The 21,461-nt window shown below is 43.4% G+C and overlaps 1 protein-coding gene across 11 annotated transcripts in view; it reads left to right on the top strand.

Annotated features, from left to right (window-relative positions):
• The first annotated feature begins 12,522 nt into the window (after window positions 1-12,522).
• The window catches only part of CUTA (cutA divalent cation tolerance homolog), a 40,989-nt gene continuing 32,050 nt past the window's right edge, over window positions 12,523-21,461 (top strand). Inside the window, exons 1-3 of one of the 11 annotated variants that reach the window (XM_085849912.1) lie at window positions 13,056-13,204; window positions 14,850-14,900; window positions 20,428-20,501. In XM_085849912.1, the coding sequence (XP_085706038.1) occupies window positions 14,898-14,900; window positions 20,428-20,501 (77 nt within the window). In that variant the 5' untranslated portion in view covers window positions 13,056-13,204; window positions 14,850-14,897. Of the gene's footprint in view, window positions 12,696-12,813; window positions 12,981-13,049; window positions 13,205-14,843; window positions 14,901-20,427; window positions 20,502-21,461 lie in introns of those variants that run through there. The other 10 variants (XM_085849910.1, XM_085849908.1, XM_085849907.1 and 7 more) reach the window with 10 other exon arrangements.

Raw genomic sequence — 21,461 nt, 5'->3', positions numbered from 1 at the left:
CGAACATGGGATTTCCAGCGAGGTTTTCGAGGGGTGAGAGGTCGGAGGTGAAGAATGGGCGGAGCCCCGGCCTCGGGTGAGAGTTCAAGAGGCGGCTCGCCCAGCCCTATAAAAGGGCGGAGCTCGACGCAGTCGAGGAGACGTCGAAGCGGCAGAAGTTGGCGAGGAAGCCAGTGTCGGAGAAGTCGAAGCAGCAGTCGCTGGGCGAGGAGAGCCACTGTGTGTCGAAGCTGGAGAAGCGAGAGAAGGAGTGGTCATCGCGGAGAAGCAGCCAATTGTGGAGAGTCATCGTCGCAGGGAGGAGAGCCAGTCGGAGCTGCTTGGGACGACGGTCGACAGGACAGCGGCGGAGCTTGGTGACCCAGGCAAACGGCCCTGAAGGCGGTCGAGCAACGTCGCTGAGGTGGTGGACGGGTCACAAAGAGCATCAACTCAAAGAGCAAGGACCCATTCACTCCTCCGAAAGCATTGCTGGCCAGGCCGCGACGGAAGCTGGACCATCGAGGAGAACCAAACAGCCGTTCCAGCCGCTCGCACAGCTGCTTAAGCCGCTCGGCCACTCAAGTGACTGGCGCGTTGCGACACGACGGCCAGGCAGAGACACCACAGGTCGCAGACCCGAAGGCCTTCGAGCCGTCACCAGGGGTGGTCAGGTAACCTACACGGCCTCTCGCGAGCCTTCGTTCATCCAGGCTCCGGGTTCGAATAGAGGCTCACGGGCCCATTTCTTTTCTGGGTTTTTGTATGAATGTCTGTTCTGTGGCGCCTTGTCTTTATAAGTAGAAATGATGGTTAAGTGCATGCCTGTACATAATTGATTATACATTGGCTGTAGGCTTTTCTCGTGTCATGTCCCCTTCCACCATTGATTGCTTGTTTAATAAATGCCCCATTGTTGAATGTAAACCTGCTCGTTGCGTCCATTCCTCCCATTGACTTCCACGGCGCGTTTGGGAAATTAGCAGGCTGTTAACGCCAATAAAAGTGGTCATTTGGTCCGACGGACCTTGGTGATAACCGCTCGGGTCACGTATGGTAACGGCTCGCCCCGCTCAAGGTCCGTCGAGGTATAAATTCTCGGTACTTCTGTCTGCGCGGATAATTAGATATATCGAGATTCGGCGATTAACCCTGTACCGCGTGGACTGAATATTGGCAATTTATGGTGCGTTAAGGCACCCGTAGCAGGTTTCCAGAGTTGTCCGGAAGCGACGACTGAATTCCTGTTTTCGGCGGACGCACGACTGCGGTTGGGCCGTAAGCGGTCGTGCATGGCAGTCGAACCGGCGGAATTCGTAACAATATATTTCTCAACGTTTTCGGGTGAGAAGTTACAGTCTTTCGCTCGTAGTTTTTTTTTTACATCGAAAAAGAACGTTCAACACTCACCGAAATAATTTGACACTTTGGCAAATTTGCGTACAAACTTGGTGGAATGTCACCGCCTGCCATATCCATGATCTGCTCTATGTCCTTGTTATGCTCCAAACGCCTCTCCAAATAAAACACCATCCCACATGGTTCACTGCCGAAGCTGAGCGATTTAAGATTGTTGAAAGCATCAGAGATCGTAAACGTATAACTTTCGCATTTAGTAATCAGCTCATTCAGGTACTTGTAGTCACGATCGATAGTGAGCAAGTCCTTCACCAGGTGTTCTGATGTTATAGCTTCCTTCACTCTAGTAACGAGCAAACCATCACCTTGAAATTCCCCAACGATTCTCTTGACTTCTGGCAAATTTCCAGCATAGTAGAAAGCCGCATTTAACCAGCTTGCCCAGCGGGTTACGATGGGTTGAGATCGGTATCCAATTGCGGCAAACAACTCCTAATGGTCTTTGTTCTTGACCTTGGCGATCAGATTATCAACATCAGAGAAGTGGGCTCGAACCTTTTCGGTGCACTTATGAAATTGATGTGCAGTACATGTGACATGGAGTAGCCGCAGGTAGAATTGCTTGAGGAGGCATCCAGCAGCAGTCAAGTAGCGCGTAGCGTTGCTCAAGAGTGGAACAAAATTTGACCGATCAGACTGTCGTGTTTTGATGGCATCATCCACTGCATGTATTACTGTCTGTGAGTTGACTGAGGCTGGAAGCTGCTTGCAGTGCAGCAGGAAAGTATTCTTTGGTGATTCGACATTGCCCATGAGAGTGTTAATGTACCTTGCGCCTGCCACTTCTACTTCGTCGATGCCCATAAATATGTTCTTCCCCTTGAGCAAGTTCTGGATCCACAATGTTTCTTTCTCTGCCATTGATGCCACTTGCGATCACCAACAAGACTCCGAAGGTGCATTGCAGCCCATGAATTGGAATAGTGACTCCATCTCCTGATTATTGACTTTGTAGAGAAGTATATCTGCTGAGAGAAAGCTCGTAGCTACCTGATCAACAAATTATTGTCCCTTGCTCACTTTCTCAGCTGGAAGCAATGTCTGTCGAGGTTCATTTTCAGCATCCTTGACTCTCGTGTGTTTTGTACTGTCGCGATGGTTCAGAACACTGGACCGTCCTTAGTGGCACATGACTTTGCAGAACAAACTGCAGTTTGCAGAACAAACTGTTCACAGAAGTTACTACGAACTCAGTTGGAAATTCTGCTGTATAGGCTCGTACTTTTGCAATTGAAGAAGCAGCTTCCTTGAGCATAATTGGCAAGTAAAGCTGACGTCCTTATAATAGAGATTAAACTCGATATTTAAGTATAAGGAGGTAAGATATAGCAACTTGATAGCAAACAGGAACACCACAGCAACACATGACAGTAAGTCAGTTCATTCAATGCACAGGTGATTCTCGATCAAAATGTTGTTTTTATCACCGCTTAACTCAAGCACGACCCCACACGGCCGAGCATTTAGCATATTTAGCCACTCAAGTGTGATTAACGCCGGAAGTTGCGCTTATAATGGAAAAGTTGTAAAGTTGCATTAACCAGGAGAAGTTGAAAAAAAGTTGTGCTTCTAACTTCCTCCCACTGCATCCTCAGGCACAAAGAAAGCGATATTTTGTGTTTCGCAATGTAGGAATGTCATGAAAAAACAATTGCAAAAGTTGCAAAAAATTACCCCACTGATCAGGTTGAAATTTAAAACATGTATTCCCCATCACTACTCGATCATAATTATGAAGTTTCACTTTGATTGATTAAGCAATAAGCAGTTCCAGAGAAAATATGATTTAATATTTTTCTTCAATCCAATATGGCTGCCAAACCATGTGATCTAACATATCAATTATTCCTTGACAAACGTATACACACAAGGCTTGGAGGAACATTTGTGTGAAGTTTTATCTTGATCTGTCCAGCAGTTCTGGAGAAGAAGATTTTTAAAATAGGTTTTAGGGTAAATCCAATGTGGCTGCCAAACCATGTGACCTATGATGTCATATGTGTGAACCTTTTGTTCCTCATGGTTAGGCAGTCATATGTGTCGTTTCACCTCGATCTGTTCAGCCTTCAGAGAAAAATTTTGAAGGTTTTTTTTTTTTTAAACAATATGGCTGCCAAATCACCTAAATAATGACGACATCAAAATATTTTCTGTGGACCATTTTATCCTGAGATGACCCTCAAAATTTTTCATACTGATCAGATGTAGCATTCTACACATGCAATAATGATGTCATAATAAGGCACCTATGACGTCATAAAAATAATCACACATATTCCCCATGAGTACTTGCCATGTGGCAAGTTTCAATATTTTCTTTGCGGTTTCAGAGACACAGAAGTCCAAATTTTTCCCATTTTTCCAAAATGGCTGCAACATCACATGACCTATGTCATCATAATTATCAGTAAAACATTCTACATGAGTAATTGCTCCTATGGTGAAAATTTTGTCTCAATCCGACAAGCACTTGCGAAGAAAAAGAGTAAAGTTCTGTGCGAACAGACAAAACAGACAAACAAACAAGAAAAAGATGTTGTGCAGAGCACGAAACTTGCAAAATCCACCCCCCTCTCTCAAGATTACCATGGATTCATCAAATTGTCCATTTCATAAAGATTAAAATTGACAATCTTAATCAAAGCTGAGGTCAATCGGATGAAAATTGATTATTTTAGACGTTTGACCTCGAGTTGACCTTTGACGTTTTGACCTCAAAAATAGTTGGGTTCCCAATTCAGTGATGGACTATGCAAATCCTGTTTAACTTTCAAGTTAATAGGAAATAAATTGATGATTTAGCAGTTGAAAATTGATGATTTTAGAAGTTTGACCTTTTGTCCTCAAAAATAGTTGCTTTCCCAATTCAGTGATGCGATATACAATCGCTGTCTAATTTTCAAGTCAATCGGATGAAAAACGACGATTTCAGAAATATGACCTCGATGACCTTTGACCTCAAAATCGATAGGCTTCTCAGTTGAGATTACTTCTCCATCTTGGTAAAATTTCATGACGATTGGTTTAGAATTGGGACCTGTATGCGAAAAACAGACAGACAGACAGAATGCCAAAAATCGACTGATAAATATATTTGAAAAATATTTTATTTAGCAAGTAAGAAATGAATCCAAATGCAATATCCTGTCCTCCTGCAAAGGTAACCAGTGGAATACGTGTGTGAAGTATCGTGTTAATTGGATGAGGTGTGTTTTTCTATCCAAGATGGCTGCCAAACCATGTGACTTGTGACGTCATAATTTTTACTATGTGTGCAGACATGATGGAAGATGATAGTTGCAAATTTTCGCTTTGTTAGGTTATGTGATTCCAGAGAAAACATTATTTAATATTTTTCTTGAATCCAACATGGCTGCCAAACCATGTGACATCAAAAGGCACCAGTTCACCACTTGCTTGATATGTGTACCAAATTTCGTAAATATATATTGAGGGGATTTGTAGTTAAGCTCCGGAAACGAAATGTGACGGACAGACTGACGGACGGACGGACGGATGGACGGAACCCATTTCTATATCCCCCGCCAACTTCGTTGGTTGGCGGGGATAATAACAAATCCTCCAGTGCGCGACAAAAAATCCTCCAGTGTGCCGAAGGCTGCCGTGCTGCAGGTGGAAGTGGAATTGGGAGGGAGTGGTGCACCTCTGAGATATATATGTACAAATAATATTTCGTTTATGTGGACAAATGTACTTCTGAGGAATGTTTACAAATGATACCGACTCGCCTTGCAGCATATGGAGACAGATTTGAGGTGGAGCGGTGTACAATTGATTGATTATTTTATTTGCGTAATTGATTTCTCGATTTTAATGTGTAATTAAAACAAATAGTAATCGTAAAATAATTGATTTTTCAATCAATTGCCTAATGGTACACCAAAACCACCAATGTTTCATCCGAATCTGTTGAAAATTAAGTAATTCATTTAAAAATGAATAATTAATCCATTAATTGATTCATCAATAAATCAAAAAAATCCTTTATAGCCAAATAACATGTTCACTGTCATGTCCAAATATCAGCTTCCAATCTCAAAAGGTGCCTGAGATATTTCCCAGATGAGAAAGAAAATAAATAAGGAATTAATAAATCGTTAATAATTAAGTAAATAATCAATTAATTGATTAATAATAAAGCTAAAAAATACAGTTTTTTTCCAAAGCACATCTTCACTTTTGTCGCCAAATTTCAGCCTTCGAGCTCAAAGGATTGCTGAGATATTTCCTGGACAAACAAACAAGAAAACAAACGGAGTAAAAACAGACTCCCATCCTTTGGTGCCTGGCGATGACATCATGCATCACCTGGATATGGAATTGGGAAGGTCAGGTCAGGAATGGGAGCATGCGCCGGAGCAGCACGTCGCTGCGTCCACTTTCTGGGGCTTACGTCTGGGGGGCCCCCACTCCAGAGGCCTCTGTCTGGCCATCCCCCAGGCAGATGCCTGACCCATCGCCATCTCCCTGAGATGCTGATCAACCTGCTGCAACCACGAGGAACGTGGTCGGCCCATTGGCCTCCTCCACGCATGAGGCTCTCTCGCTGAGAGAATCTCGTGGGCAGGATCAGCATCAGGAAAACGAGCCACATGTCCATACAGCCGCAGCTGATACTCACGGACTATGCAGGTAACAAATTTCATTTGAGTCTCTCTCAGCAAGCGCTCGTTGGACACAAAATCTGACCAGTGAGAGCTAAGGATTCTCCGGAGAGACCTGGCACTAAAGGAATTAAGTCTCCATCTCAGATCCTTGGTCAGAGTCCAAGTCTCATATTCATAAGAGCAAGACTGGAAGCACCAAAGATCTGAAGACTCGGACTTTCATCCTCCCGCACAGGTACCGGCAGCGCCACACCCCATGATCCAGTGAATCCATGACTCCCCAGGCCCGACCCAGACGTCTCTTGACCTCTGTCTCACAGCCGGCAGAGACATGAATATCACTGCCAAGGGAAGTGAATCTCTCCGTGACCTGAATTGGGAAGGAAGGGTGTACAATGATACATTAACTCTGGACGATTTGCTAGTTACACACTGAATCACCTTAAATTCACATTGAATTTCATCACATTTGCCCTGCCGTTAAAATTCAGCCAAACATTATCCCAGACTTTCGGGAGAGCACCTGGTGCACTCAGATCGAGTAATGAGAGCTGTGCATTTGATGACCAGAGTGCATTCACAGTAGTGACCTGAGCGAAAGATGCATCAGCAAGGATATCAGTATTCTCTACTGTAGGAGAATCGTTTTGTGTTACCGAGGCAGTGTTGGGTCCAGTGGGCTGTTCCATGGGTATGGTATTGTTATGGTTTTGCGGAGTCCCAAAGAGTTCCTCACATAGTTAAAGCTAGTTATTTCGTAGTGAAGTATACTGTTTAGTTTAACTGTCTGAAGTCTGTTAATAGGTCTGCGTTGCGATTGTGTATACTTTGGAAATCCCATGTGTCATTTTCTTTTTCTACAAGCCACTTGCCACAATGAGTGCATTCTCCTCACAGACACTCTCCCCTCTCCCCCTCTCCCCGAAACTACTTTTAGGAGGTTAAATGAACGCCTGACACCATGTATCCCCCAATACCTCATGCCGCAGCGGCTCCTCCCATAGACGGTTTGGGGGGGGGCAGGGGTGGGTTTGGTCGTCTTCCCTTTCGCACACCTGTAAGAGTCCTTTGTGCTCTTGTCTGTCCTCCCTTTTGCTTTGCTCGCTCGTTGTGTCTTTCTTTTGGGCTTTCGAGTGCCATTTCGTTATTGCCTTTGGAGCGACTCGATAGCCACGTTCTCTGGTGGCACGATTCTGACCCGAAGCGTTTCTTTTTGGTCATTTTCCTTCGTTCATTTTTGTCACCCAGTTCATGGGTAAGGCATCCCACTCTGACCTCTCACCCACTTTGATGGCACGTTTTTGGTTATCATAGTGATAGTGGCTTTTCCTGCCTGAACTTGAGCCGATAGCCTGTCGGGTCTTTTAAAATCACGTTTAGGACAGATTACAAAGGGATAAAACATGACAAAGGTGTCAAGGGGAAAGTTACTATATTTTGGACACATCCTGAGCAGGGAGACAGCAGCTTTCTATACTTATAACAGTGAATAACCCTATATCACAAATAAATTGATTCACGCTTATGCTGATACATGCATTCTGGAAATAACTATCTTTACACTATGCAAAGTTACCTCCTAGAAGGCATTCCCACAACAATTTCATCCATCATGTACACAGGGGGATTGGGGGGGAGGAGGGGAGAGACATCACCACAATGTACCAATTTTTGTACCGAGAGAGTGGTCTCCCTGTCACGAGGAAATCTGACGTGAGTGTACAAAGGATTTGAGTCAATGAGTTAGACTTCGTGCACCAATGGATCATACTTTTTTCCGGCAAACTTGTCTTTTCACGAGCTAGGTATCAGGAGAAGCCAACCAGGTAGTTCTAGAATGCACGGGTGAATCTCTTCCGTACGTTTACGGAAATCTGTATTTTTGTAACGACACAGATGGAGGTCTCTGTATTTTCATCAACACAAAAGCATGTCATGATTTATCGGGAATTGAGATGCTGTTCTGATATGCTGATTTAGTTATTAATCCATTTCATCGAGATGGGGTGCAATGCCAATGCATCATGACCACGATTCTGTGAATTACTCCCATGGTTGTTTTTTATAAGGTATTTTATGAAGAAGTTCGCCGGGTACTAAAGCTTGCAAGCTCGTTACAGTGATCAAATGTCCGCCAGGAAGGAGAAAGTCTGTCTACGGTAATTGGTAAATACGCAGATAGCATCCATTTGTTGCCGTTCACTCCGGTGTGAACTTCACGAAAAATTCCGAAGTTCCGTCTTTACGTTGCATGAAGTTAAGACGCGATTCTGCAGCAAGCAAGTACAAAACATGATAACGTATGTTGGTCCTGATGTGGTTTGTGACCACATCGATACGAGACCGATAAATCTTAACAAGGAACTTTGACGCAAGAGAAGGCCATTTGGCCCATCATGCCTAATGCAAATAAAAATCAATGTTTGAAAACTCATTTGTTTATGACAACTTGCAACTTTCCCTTGAACATGTGGGATGGTGTGTTTACTGATCCCTGCTGGAGAGGGTGGTTAGAATTCCCTTTATCTCTTTGTGGAGAACATTATCAATTTTAACCTCCCTTGTGGATTTGCCATTGAAGCTGTGCCGAAATGGTTTCTCACGTGCGAAATCTGCAATGGCCGGTCACCACACCAATAACAGTTTATTACAAGAAGGCACGGGACGATGAAAACGGAGAAACCCGGGACAAAAGACACCTGTGAGTTTAAGTGGTACACCAGTGATTGCTCTGATTTTGCACTTAAGGGCAAAGGTGATTCCAGTAAAATGCTCCTTTACATGATGCATGACCCCCCCCCCCCCCACCTCTTTAAAACACTTGTATTAAAAGTCCTGCAAAGGTATGTGGTGTTCAGTACTCATTTATTTTATGACAACAAAATGCTGTCGCAGCTAACTGAGAAATAATCTTCCCAACAAGGGATGGTCAAAGCCTGGTGTTGGCTTAGGACCTAAGAGTCCTGAGTTTGAGCCCCTGTCTGCTGTTGAATTAACAGCAGATGGGGTTGACTCAGCCTGTCATCCTTTTGAGGTCGGTGAAATGAGTACCACTGTACTGGAGTAATAACCATTCGGGGTAACCTGCATCAGAGTGGTGACCCGTCCAGGACTGTTCTCGTTGCCAATGAAACTGCCTCGGCAGGCCTTTGTGACTTTTATGGCATGAAAGTAATGGTATTAACGAATAGATGTTCAGGTGAAATAAATTTTTTTTTAAATCTTCCCCAAATATCACTTTCATTCACATAGTATTTTGTTTGTTACAATTTAGACAGGATCACCCCCCCCCCCCAAAATGCACATTTGGACATCATTTTCTCAAAATTTTGCTGGTGGGGGCATGCCCCCAGACTGCCCTTGGAAGGAGTCATTGTTACTTTCCTGTTTTCAAAAGTTTTGCAAGTTTCACCCATGAGATAGTGTGCTTGTGGATCGGCGCAGGTAGTTAAACAGTCGATCATGTGTAGTGACATTCGTGGCTTTGAAGAGTAGTAAATGAAGGGTGCAAGCATCAGCAAGGACAGTCTCCCCACTGCACAGTCATCAGTTCTCATGACTTTAGAGCCAAGGCCACGGCTTTCCAGATGATGTCCGTGTATATTTCCACCAGGTCATTACCCTGGTGTGTTATAAGCAGTAGTTCGGCTGGTGGCAACGCCGTGACCACGCAGAACCTGCTTGAGTTCATCAGAAATAAAGCAAGTTCCTTGGTCAGAATGTACATAAGAAGGCATACCAAGGACTGTGAACAGTTGGCGGAGACATTATATGACTGATGCCGTAATCATGTCGACACATGGAAAAGAAAAAGGGGAATTTTGAAGATCTTGCAAGGTTTTGCTGCGAATAGCAGATCCATGAAAAGGTGTCAGCAACAGCTTTGTAATCCATCTATAGTCTATACGAATAAAATTTGTAGTCCGTCTGTGTCTGTCTGTCTGTCTGTCTGTCTGTCTGCATGTTCGCGTTTTTTGCAAAGATCGCTGGGCCGACAACCACCACAGACCAGACCAAGTCATACCCGGGGGTTGTCCGAAGGGTATTTTCATCCACCACCTCAGCCTTTAAAGACCTCGAAGATCCCTTAAGACCCTTTCGTCTGTAAGACTGCAAAGACCCATAAGGCCCCAAAGACGAGACCCTTAAGACCCTTTAAGACATCCGACCCTTGAGACCCATAAGACCCTTTAAAACCCTGAACACCCTTAAGACTCCGTCTGTCCGTGTAGCCACCTGTGAAGCTGTGCGACTATCTGGCTATCGATTACGTACAGTTTGAACGCCAGTTGCACACTAACTACATGTACACCCATTAACTACGTTCAATTGCAATGTACCTTTTAAATCTATCACTCTTTAGAGACAGACTGTTTGAGACCCCTTATAACTTTGAAGACCCTTTGAGACCTCGACATTTAAGATCCCTAAAGACCAGTAAAACCCCCAAACCCTCAAGATCCTTCAGATCCCTAAGATCATTTAAGACCCTTAAGACAACTAAATACTGAAGACCCTTTAGGACACTTTAAGGTCCTTTCGACCCCAAAGACCCTTAAGACCTTGGAGACCCTTAAGACCCCATATGACCCTGAAGACCCTTTAGAACCTTTCGACTCCAAAGACCCCAAAGACCTGTAAGACCTTTTAGACCCCTTACACCTTTCAGACAGATTAGACAGCTTGGGCCCTTGACCATTTAGGTGCTGTAGACCACTTGGACCTTTTTAGACCCTTTTTACATGCCTGAGGGATAAGATCCTTTCGACCCCTTAGACACTAACTACTACTGGAACATACCCTTTAGAGTTGAGAGTTTAGACCATCCAGAACCTTATAAGCACACACCACACAAACATCTACAGTCTTCTTACAAAACAGACTTTTTTTTAGATCCTCGTGGAGGATCTCGTAGTCTTACTCACGTTGTTGTTCTTCTGCTTCTTCTTGTGGACTTTTTTGTTGCACAGCCTACAGTTTTCATCGAAACTTCCTGAAACTTGGCATATATATGTACAAATACCCTGCGCAGACAGAAACCATCTCCGATTTTGAAAATTCCTCCGAGAAAAAAAAGTTATGACGTCAAAATATCTCCGCTAATGGAAATCGCCTAAAAAAATTATCTCCGAAACTCGGCAAGATTTTTGAATTCTGTTTGCGGTAATCGAACAGGGCATTAGCAGAGATAAATTACCGCACATACGATACATCACTATTACGTCATATCAATTTTATGACGTCATTCCTATTTTTTGACATATTTTGTTTCACAACCCAGAGTTTTCATCGGATCTTCGTGAAACTTGCCATGTATATGCAGACAGCCCACGCGCAGGCATTAACTATCTCCGATTTTGGAAATTCTTCCGAGAAAAAAAGTTGACGTCATAATATCGCCGCTAATGGAAATCGCCTATACCATTATCTCCGAAACTAGGCAAGCTGTTTGAATTTTGTTTGCGGGAATCAAGCCGGGCATTAGCACAGATAATTTATCGCAAACCTCATACATCACAATGACGTCATATTCGTTTTTATGACGTCATCATTAAGAGGACGAGGATCTTAGCTCATTTGAGCTTGTTAGTCTTTGATATGACTCGGAATCCAACCGTGGACCTTTCAGGCTCAGAACCATTGAAGTGTATGTAAGACTGGAAGGATTACGAGTGGTGCGAAATTGTCGCCACCAAGCGCCATCTTGAGAGGCCCAGATATATTTCGCAGATATATTTCGATTCGTGCGATAAATTCGGAGGGAGATGTTGAATATTGAATGTTAATATCGAGTTGAAAGTCGAAGTCGATGTGAACACTTTCTCACATAAACATAACGCAATGCAGGCCGCGGTGAATCATTCACTGGGCCGAGCAACATGGCGGCGTGTGAGGAGAGAAGGGGCTGTGTGGTGGCGACAAAATGGTGCATGCAATGTCAACAGACATAATCTTTGCAGTCTGACGGACGGTTCAATGCTCAATTATGGATGCTGATTGAACGTCCAAATAATTACAATAAATCAAAGAAGAGAACAAAATCACATCGTTTTTTTTTTTTTTAAAGGCAAGTTAATTTTTTTTTGTGAATAAACTACATCGATGTCTCAAACTGCGTGACTTGAAAATTAAATGCTATAATTTTTCCTGCCAACACGAACATCCATTTATAATTGCAGCAATCTGTGTGTGTGTGTGTGTGTGTGTGTGTGTGTGTGTGTGTGTGTGTGTGTGTGTGTGTGTGTGTGTGTGTGTGTGTGTGTGTGTGTGTGTGTGTGTGTGTCTGTGACCGCTGTTTCTCGACAACCGCTGGTCCGATCTAATTGAAACTTGTCATGTATATTGCTGGGGCCCTGAGGATGTGCGTTCTCAAGGTTTGATATTAATCGGACAAGTGGTTCCCAAGTTATGGCCATTTATTGTCCAAACCAATGACAGGACACGGTGCTATGACGTCACAAATGACGTCACACCTCTTCTTCTTCTTTTTTTTTTCTTTCTTTTTTTGCACGTACGGCCACGCACTAGTACAGTATATTTAAATGACAAGAACAAACAACGACGAATCGAAAAGAGTTTTAATAAATAATAATAATAAAAAACAACGCGCGGGGTGCTTGCACTGTACATGTCTGGTGTTCGGCCTTCAATCAGTTCGGGAATCAGTTGGTATGTAAACTTTCCGTCTGACGGTTATTACTCTTCTTGATTTCTCAATAACATGGGAATTCCATTCCTCAGTGTTGCTGCTGCTGCTGCTGCTGTTGTTGTTGTTGTTGTTGTTGTTTATGGGACGAATCCGACCGTTCTGAGAGCAATTTTGAAGCACGTGTTTTAGTGACGCAGTTAAAGCGAAAAAAATTGCTCAAAGCCCTCTGGAAAGAGTAACATGAACTGTACCTGCCGAGTCGCGAGGGAATGAGGGAATGAGGGAATAAACGACAAGGACAAGCGGTGAGTTTGGTTTCGCTGCAAGAAATCGATGTTAAACAGTTTTGTGCAGCCTGGTAGTTGATGACAGTATATATGGTGGAGGTTGAGGAATAGGGTCTCGGGATCCTCCGGTGAAGGAAGGGGGTCTGTGTGACGTCACGTATCTATAATCAGCAGAGACTGCGACTGAGACGGAGAAGGAAAGCATCACGAGAGAGGGGTTTCCAGGTTTGCATCAGTTCCAGGTGAAGTGAGGTCGAGGTGATGCTCTTGCTTTCTACGCAATGCCCTGAGGGCAGGAATTTGTAATTTGTTGAGAATGCCGGCGATAGCTCGCCTTTTCTTCACGAAGGACGCCGTGGGATAGTTAAATCCAGAAACGAATGCTCGAAGACTGGACGCCGGTTTAACGTCCATCCGAGGGACGACGCACGCACATTGATGAAATCACCCTGAATGTGAAACGCCTGGATCGGTATGACAGTTTATACAGAGGTGTTGCAGTGCTTGGGCGCCATATTGGTTGGCAAGCTAAACTAGGCCAAATAATTGGAGTAACCTTCCATTGTAGTAAGTCAGAATAATGAGATGAAACGTGCTGGATGGTAGAGCTACTGATGCTATCGTTGCCATGGGATGGCGGTGCACGCGGCATGATGGGATAGCTCTGAGTAGGGATTCAAACCCAGGCGAGACAGCGAGTGTGCGTACATCTTGGGTGGCTTTCGTGCAGCAAATAAGTGAATTGTATGAAAGGATTGTGAATTTGATAGAAGCATGAAACGTGGAACATAGACAGACCGAGACTACTCAAACATTTGTGCCAGTAGAGCCGCCGTACGTTTGACTTGAGGAGATCAGGGTGGCCATAAAAGAAAGGTGGCCATCGGTTTCCCCCAGAGTTCTCTGCACCAGGGCAAGGTGCGGCATCTTCTTTCCCCCAATTGTGTCTACGTCTGTCGACAAATTTGAGCCCGAGTTGTTCTGTTAAGTTGACTGTATGTATCCGATCGTTGCGAGGGCGTGAGTGTCGCGTAATGGGTAACGGTAATTATTGCTGTTACCCGTTCTGCTTCTTGTACGTGAGTGCTTTTTCTTTCAATACACTTGTTAAACCTGCTTTTGGTCTCTGACTCATCCTGCTTCTGCTTACTCACGATGGTTTCATATAGTGGCCCTGGGGGGATCTGTTTGAGATAGTGATTTGGGCTGAGGTATGATCGCATAGTGTGATTTTGTAAGCTCGGCCGAAGATAAGATCTGTCACGTGACTGTGCTCGGTACTTACTCGTACCAAGCACCTCAATCTGTAAGGTAACGTGGCTCTGGACGCAGGATCTGGCTTGTTTCTGAGATGAGGGACTGCCGTGCGACACGGACTTCGGACCGACTGGAGTTAGTTATCCGGATCGACCAGGGACCGTTACAATGTATTCAATGCGGCCACTAATTATATTAACAGGAAATGTTAGGAAATCAACATTTCTCCGTCTCGTCCACGGATATTTCTCATATTCCTATATTTTTTTGTGAGTCCGATTTTCATTGAGGAACAGAACAATTGTAGTTAACCATCTTGAAATTGCCACTCTTTTGTCTAAATGCTGAAGGTAATGTTTAAAAGACGTTTGTATCACAGTTTTTTCTCGATATAGTAATGGCAGGTTAAAAGTGCCCATTGAGCCAAACCAATCAGTGTAAACGCACACTGCACATGCGCAAGGGGCCTCGTTTAGCATTCATACGTCATTTCGAAAGTCGTGTATTCCATCCAATATTCTGTTTAAACAGCTGCTGTACTGTTGTTTAACACTACAATGAAATAAATTTGGAGGAAACCTCATGATTTTGAGGATTTCTATGCTTATCGCACCCCCCCCACCCCAACAGATAAATGGACTGCAGCCATTTTGACTAGCTCTGCCTCTAGGTAGACTGATGGTGAGACCACAATGATCTTTAGCTTATTAAGGCACTTAAATGAGTCTTTACGCATGAATGATGTATCCCATTGCCTCTCTGATTTTCCTTGCCAGTGGCTATCAGATTGTATGTGGACTGCATATGGATTGATTATTGCATATGTTGGGGCTTCATATGTGATTTCTTCCGGCCATGGCCTCAAGCGTGACGCGCGACACAACGGCCCAATTATGGCCTTTAATCAATTCATTGTGTAACACTCGCATGTGAGGAATCGAGAGCAAATTGGATGTATACATGTGTACCGACACATTGGCGATGTATAAGGCGGTGTACATAGGCTAAGAGGGACTGGTCCGCACACAGTACTAGAAGTGAAAATTATTATTACTAGAAGCACCTGCTCCCTACGGGAGCTGTCAAGGGGGTCATGTTATTGTTGTGGGCCGGGGGTCAGTGGCGAGAACGACCACTAGGTGGGGAAAGTTGCGTCGTCTCCACCAGACTCCCCGGAATTGTAGGCCATCGCTCTCGGATAACTCCGTAAGCTGGCGGGTCGCTGAACCGACCGTGGACGCCAATATCTCAACCGCGTAGCGTAGGGTCTTTGTGTCTAGAACCAATTTACCTAATTGACTATGCGTTTTCGACTACCGGGGAACCACGCCCTCGGCACGTCTTGCTCGAACCGGGTCACTCTACCAACTGTGGTAGAGTTCCAACTACCGACTACCAACTCCGTTTCGGGTGCAGTCGAGCGGAACTGCCAAAGCCGTGCCGGCTAGGATGAGCAGATTATCGGGTATAAAAACCCGGCTAAACTCAGATCCGAACCATGCTGGACCAATGAAAGAAATGACGGAAACGAACTGGGAACATTTTTACAATAATTTATTTATAATAAACGAGGACACAAAGCAAGACTTATCGTGGATATGCAAGCAAGAATTTACAATGATGGAAAACGCTTAACAGTTCTACTTATAAGATGGGCCCACACACTCAGACGCACACTCAGATGATTTATTGAAAGATCCCTGCAGCCAGAGAGGGAGAGACTAGCTGGGGGTCGCAGTTCACGTGGGTACCTGCACGTTGAAGGGAGGGAGTGCTCCACGGTGCGGTGCCTGGTATTGGTCGTGCGGCTCGGCCCACAGTCACACGCGTGGGGTTCGTGCCCGGGGAGGAAACCGAGCAGGGCAGTGGGAGTCCTAGGGCGGAGATCAGGGTCGCGGACGGGACCCAGGAAAACTCCGCGGACGGGACCCAGGAAAACTCCACGAACGCCGGCAAAATGTAGAGCGCACACCAACCAACTTGCTCCTCCAAAAGAACTCTCACTCTTGAGACGCTTCTCCACAGAGCTCTCCGCTGAGGATGGCGTCGTAACTTTTATGGACCTCCCCGAACGGAGTGGGGGCTCGGTGGAACAGACGTCACTGTCTGCCCTGATTGGACGGGGCTCCCATGGGTCTGCCCTTTCTGGGCAGGGTTTCGGCCATGTTGGGAAAACCCCGCCCCCACTCCACGCGTGCCCATACTCGTCAAAAAGAAGTTACAAAGTTTGTGGAAGCCGAGAAGGAACTGCCAGAGATTCTGCCTCGGACAGCGAGTCGCCGGTTAGGCGAGTGAAGCGCTTGTTCAGTGGTGTTGTCGGTTTGTTTGTTGGATGGTTCGTTGGATGTAATAACCTACCTAAAAGGACATCGCAACGCACACCTTTGATTCTCCCATTAGACAAAAGGAAGGGACCTGTCTCGTATGTACTTAACGGAATAACTGACTCTTGGGACATCTGTATGTTTGAATGCATATGGTTTCCAGATCTGTAACATTTTTATTATTATGCCTATTTTACTCCAAGGGTCCCAGGATTACACACCCAAAAAATGGTTGCGATCGGTTCAGCCGTTTTTGCAGTACCTGGGAACAGACAGATGGACAGACGGTGAATTTTAGTAAGATAACCACAAATCTATCAGTCAGTACTGATAATGATAATGACGTACTGACATAATGATAATTGCATAATAATGTCAACGTGATTTAATAAAATAAAACTAGAGCCAAGTTTATGGCATGCCATCGCAAATTCCCACACTTCCCACCGAAAGCAAAATTGAACGATGGCAAAAACTTCCACTTGGAATGACCCAATATCAATTTTGAGGTGTTTTTTTTTATTTCCGTTTTGACCCCTGTGATCTCAAGTCCTCACCCCCTGGGGCATGAACGGGGTGGGTGGGGGTGAAATCCCAAAAATTGTTACATATTTCATGCGTCTGCAAATTTTTATTGCACATCTTAAGTTTCATTAAAAATGTGTCCGTAATTGCATTTTTCGATGTTTCACCTTTTGGCGTTTGACTGCTCTCGTGCCTTAGCGCCATGTGATGATCATAACTACCAAGTTTGGTGAATTTCTGCACAACCATTTAGGAGGAGATAGCGTGACCGACAGACAGACAGACAGACAGACGGAGCCGATTACAATATCCCCCTGTTTTTTTTTCAAAAAACGCATGGGGATAAAAATGTATGCGGAGTCTCTTTTAGTGCTCTTTTATAAACATCTTGTGTTGGATACAAGTATAATTAATGCTGTTTACCAGAGGGTTGTTTTGCTCCTCATTATTTTTCTGTTGTATTTTATGGTTACTTCCATGTAGGACACGTTGCTTCACCGACGGAAGTACCAATTTTTGCTGTGACGGCTAATCAATGGGGCAAGGACAAAAAAGAATTCCTGGGAGATCCTGCCCACCGCATGGGGAGAAAGTTGGCGTTTGCAGTTTCGTCACGTGTACCCATGCACAAACCGGCCTTTATTATTATTAACCTCCACCATCGAAGATCGGAGGTTGCTGTTTTCACCCCTTTCTGTTTGTTTGTTTGTTTGTTTGTTTGTTTGTGAACAGTATTATGGGAAAACTCCTCGACGGATTTCGACGAAACTTAGTGGGGGGGTTAGGTATGGTCCAAGGATCATGCCATTAGATTTTGGACTTGGTCCAAAATCTAATATGGCCGCTATGGTGGCCATTTTGAAAAAAATTTTTTTTTTTGCATTTCTCCATGTTTTAAGTGATTTCCAACCCCCCCCCCCAAAAAAAAAAATTGGTAGAGAAAAGAAAACATTTTTGCAACTTTTTTTTCAACAAAATTTCGATTATTTTTTTTTTTTTTTTTTCCATTTCTACATGTTTTAAGTGATTTCCAACAAAAAAAACATGCCAAAACTATAATTGCGGCTGATTTTAGAACTTCAGGTGGATATACCCACGTAAAATCAATTTCTGTCTCAAGGAATCTAGTTATGACGAATGAATTGAGTATGTAAAAGGGAAAGTTGCAAACTATAACTCTGTGAGCACTGTTGACGTCAAATTGAATGAATAGGATATCAGGTTCACTTGAGTGACCTAGCAGTATTGGCAGCGGAGGTTTTGCACTCTACCGAGTGCTCCCCCTCAAGTTGTTATTATTAACCTCCGCCATCGAAGAGTGGAGGTTACTGTTTTCACCCCTTTCTGTTTGTTATCTTGCCAAAGCAAGTTATGTTACTCGATCGGTTTGTTTGTTTTTTTGTTTGTATATTTATATATTTGTCTGTTACAATTGATTTTCAACTTTCAACTTGCTCTCCAAGTCACAGTTCTAAAGCAATGGCTCTCAAACTTGACTTGTATACTCGTGAGCGCAATAACTTTCGACGCCCAAAATTTCGAAGGTCAAGGTCACTAGAAGGTCAAACATCAAAATCAACGAAACCCTGAGCTTTTGAGTAAATTTTATTGGATCATCTCCAAACTTGGTGGATATATAGCATATCGATAGGCGCTCAGCTGATTAGTTTTTGGTGGTGATCGGCCTTGACCTTCATGGTTAGCGCCGAAGGTCGAAGTTGACCTTCATGAAGGTCATTTTTAAATCTATGACTAACAATATCGAGTAGTACCTCAAATTGAAGCCCAAGAAGAGTTTCTCAGATATATAAAAATTTCGTCGTTATGACGTCATTTGATGTCGTCATGACGAAAAAACTGATTTTTCATAAAAAATGAAACTCTCAAATCAAGGTCTTTTGGCAAGATAACCTTTGGCCTAAGGCCAAGGTACACTTTTTATTTGTTTGTTTGTTTGTTTGTTTGTGAACAGTATTGCGGAAAAACTCCTCGACGGATTTCGACGAAACTTGGTGGGGGATTAGGTATGGTCCAAGGACCATGCCATTAGATTTTGGACTCGGTCCAATGGTGGCCATTTTTAAAAAAATATTTGAATTTTTTTTTGCATTTCTGCATGTTTTAAGTGATTTCCAACCCCCCCCCCCAAAAAAAAATGGAGAAAAGAACGATAACTCTGTTAGCACTGTTGATGTCATATTTAATGAATAAGATATAAGGTTCACTTGAGTGACCCAGCAGTATTGGCGGCGGAGGTTTTGCACTCTACCGAGTGCTCCCCCTCTAGTCATTTTATGCATCACAAACCTTCCTGGGAGTTCCCTGAATCCACTACCGTTTGAGTCATTGAAATCCGTTAATCCATTCTCAAGTTATAACACGACAAACAAACAAACAGACATACAGACACGGCTCCATTTATAATGTAGATCGTCGTATCTTTAACCTCCGCCATCGAAGATGGATGGAGGTTACTGTTTTCACCCCCGTCTGTTTGTTTGTTTGTGAACAGTATTACGGAAAAACTCCTGGACGGATTTCGACGAAACTTGGTGGGGGGGGGGATAAGGTATGGTCCAAGGATCATGCCATTAGATTTTGGACTTGGTCCAAAAAAAACATTTTTTCAAAAAAATTTCGATTTTATTTGAAAAATATTTGAATTTTTTTTTTTTTGCATTTCTACACGTTTTAAGTGATTTCCAACCCCCCCAAAAAAAATTTGTTGGAGGAAAAAAAAAACAATTTTGCAAGTTTATTTATTTATTTATTTATTTATTTTTTGGCATTTCGACATGCGCGTCGATCTAGTTTAGTTTATTCAATCGTGCTTCAGTAGAGTCTGATCCGTTTTGACCTACAATTAATAGGATATCAGGTTCACTTAAGTGACCCAGCAGTATTGGCGGTGGAGGTTTTGCACTCTACCGAGTGCTCCCCCTCTAGTTTCTCTTGTTTTATGTAACGTGTGGGCTGGTAAGCTAGTGTAGAGGTACGCACACTCGCTTCTGGGCTGTGGAGCCTCGGTATGAAACCTCAACTAGCTCTAACAACATAACCTTTTCAAAGAGACTTTGTTTTGGCAGTACAGATATAATCTGTCAAGCAATATGATGCATTGATTGATGCAACAAGGTGGGATTCAACCTTTGGTTTTGCATTTGACTTTACTGGTTCCACATCGACTTCTCGTTCTTTTTAGCTCACGGTCTAACTTTATCGATCCTCTCTACCAACATGTGATGAGCACCTGCTCTTCTATAGAAGTATGGAGAAACTTATTTTTGTTTCCATTGGCAGTGCTTAAACAGGTTGCTTATTGCATATCAAACTATGATTGGCATTACTTTATCTACCAGGTGCATCTCGTACAGATAATGACGACGAAGCTGCTGCTTCCATCTATCTCTGTTGCTTGTCTCCTGCTTTCTCAGTGAGTTTGTATGAAAACCTTTTAAAAATTAGTTTTAGGTTGTAATGCGGAAACTTTTTTTTCGAGTTTGAAATGGCAATTGTAAGGCTAAAGTACATGACAAATTACACAGTCACTGTATAACATTCAAGCCCTCTTGAAACGCAGCATTTGGTCTTTAGATTTTTAACATTTTTAATTTAAAAGATGATTAACATTTTAATATGACTTCGTAGAAGAGTATAAATAAAACTGCTTGCTGCATCGATGATGTGAATCCACATAGAAATGTGTGATTGTTGTACTTGGTGTGCTGAAGTTTGTAAATCTGTGGCCTTTTTAATTAATACTAATGGGCCCATTGATCCGATGGATCAAATTTTCATTGGTCTTCACAGCCTTGCAGCATACCTGCCTGCTGTACTGCTTGAGCATTAGCTTGCCTTTCACCAAGCCCAGTTGTGCTTGGGGCCAGCGTGGGGATTATATGTTCGTTATGATTATTGCCATATGATACCACTATTCTTATTATTGTTTTAAATATTATTAGTATTAATATATGCTACATTACAATGTTATCATTGTTTTTGATATTTATTTTGTAATTAGAATATCATACCACTGGTGGAAGGACGTATTGAGCTGCTCTAATCACCTTAATATGGCGTGCATTTAAAACATGTGAATTCTAATGGAGTTTTTGTAGTTAATTAGCCTAATCAACTCAGGAGGTCGTGAAGATCATTTTGGTGTATCACATTCCACATCAGAACGCTCCAGTAGAACTCCACAAAAAACATTCTCCCCCCTCCCCCCTGCCCCCCCCCTTCCCCACACACACACACTCCTCATCCATTTATAGTAGGGTCTTAAAGGGTATTAAGGGTCTTGTTTGTCATTTAGGTCCTTGGGAACTTTTGGGTTTTCAGGGTATTCTGGATGTTTTGGGTCTTAAGGTTCTTGGGTGGGGGGGTCTCAAAG

The sequence above is a fragment of the Eptatretus burgeri genome, chromosome 12, assembly GCF_056783735.1.
Source record: "Eptatretus burgeri isolate ZD-2024b chromosome 12, Ebu_testis_v1, whole genome shotgun sequence".
In the NCBI taxonomy this organism is placed as follows: Eukaryota; Metazoa; Chordata; class Myxini; order Myxiniformes; family Myxinidae; genus Eptatretus; species Eptatretus burgeri.
The sequence above is the reverse complement of the archived record's forward strand: the minus strand, read 5'-3'. Positions and strand labels throughout refer to the sequence as shown.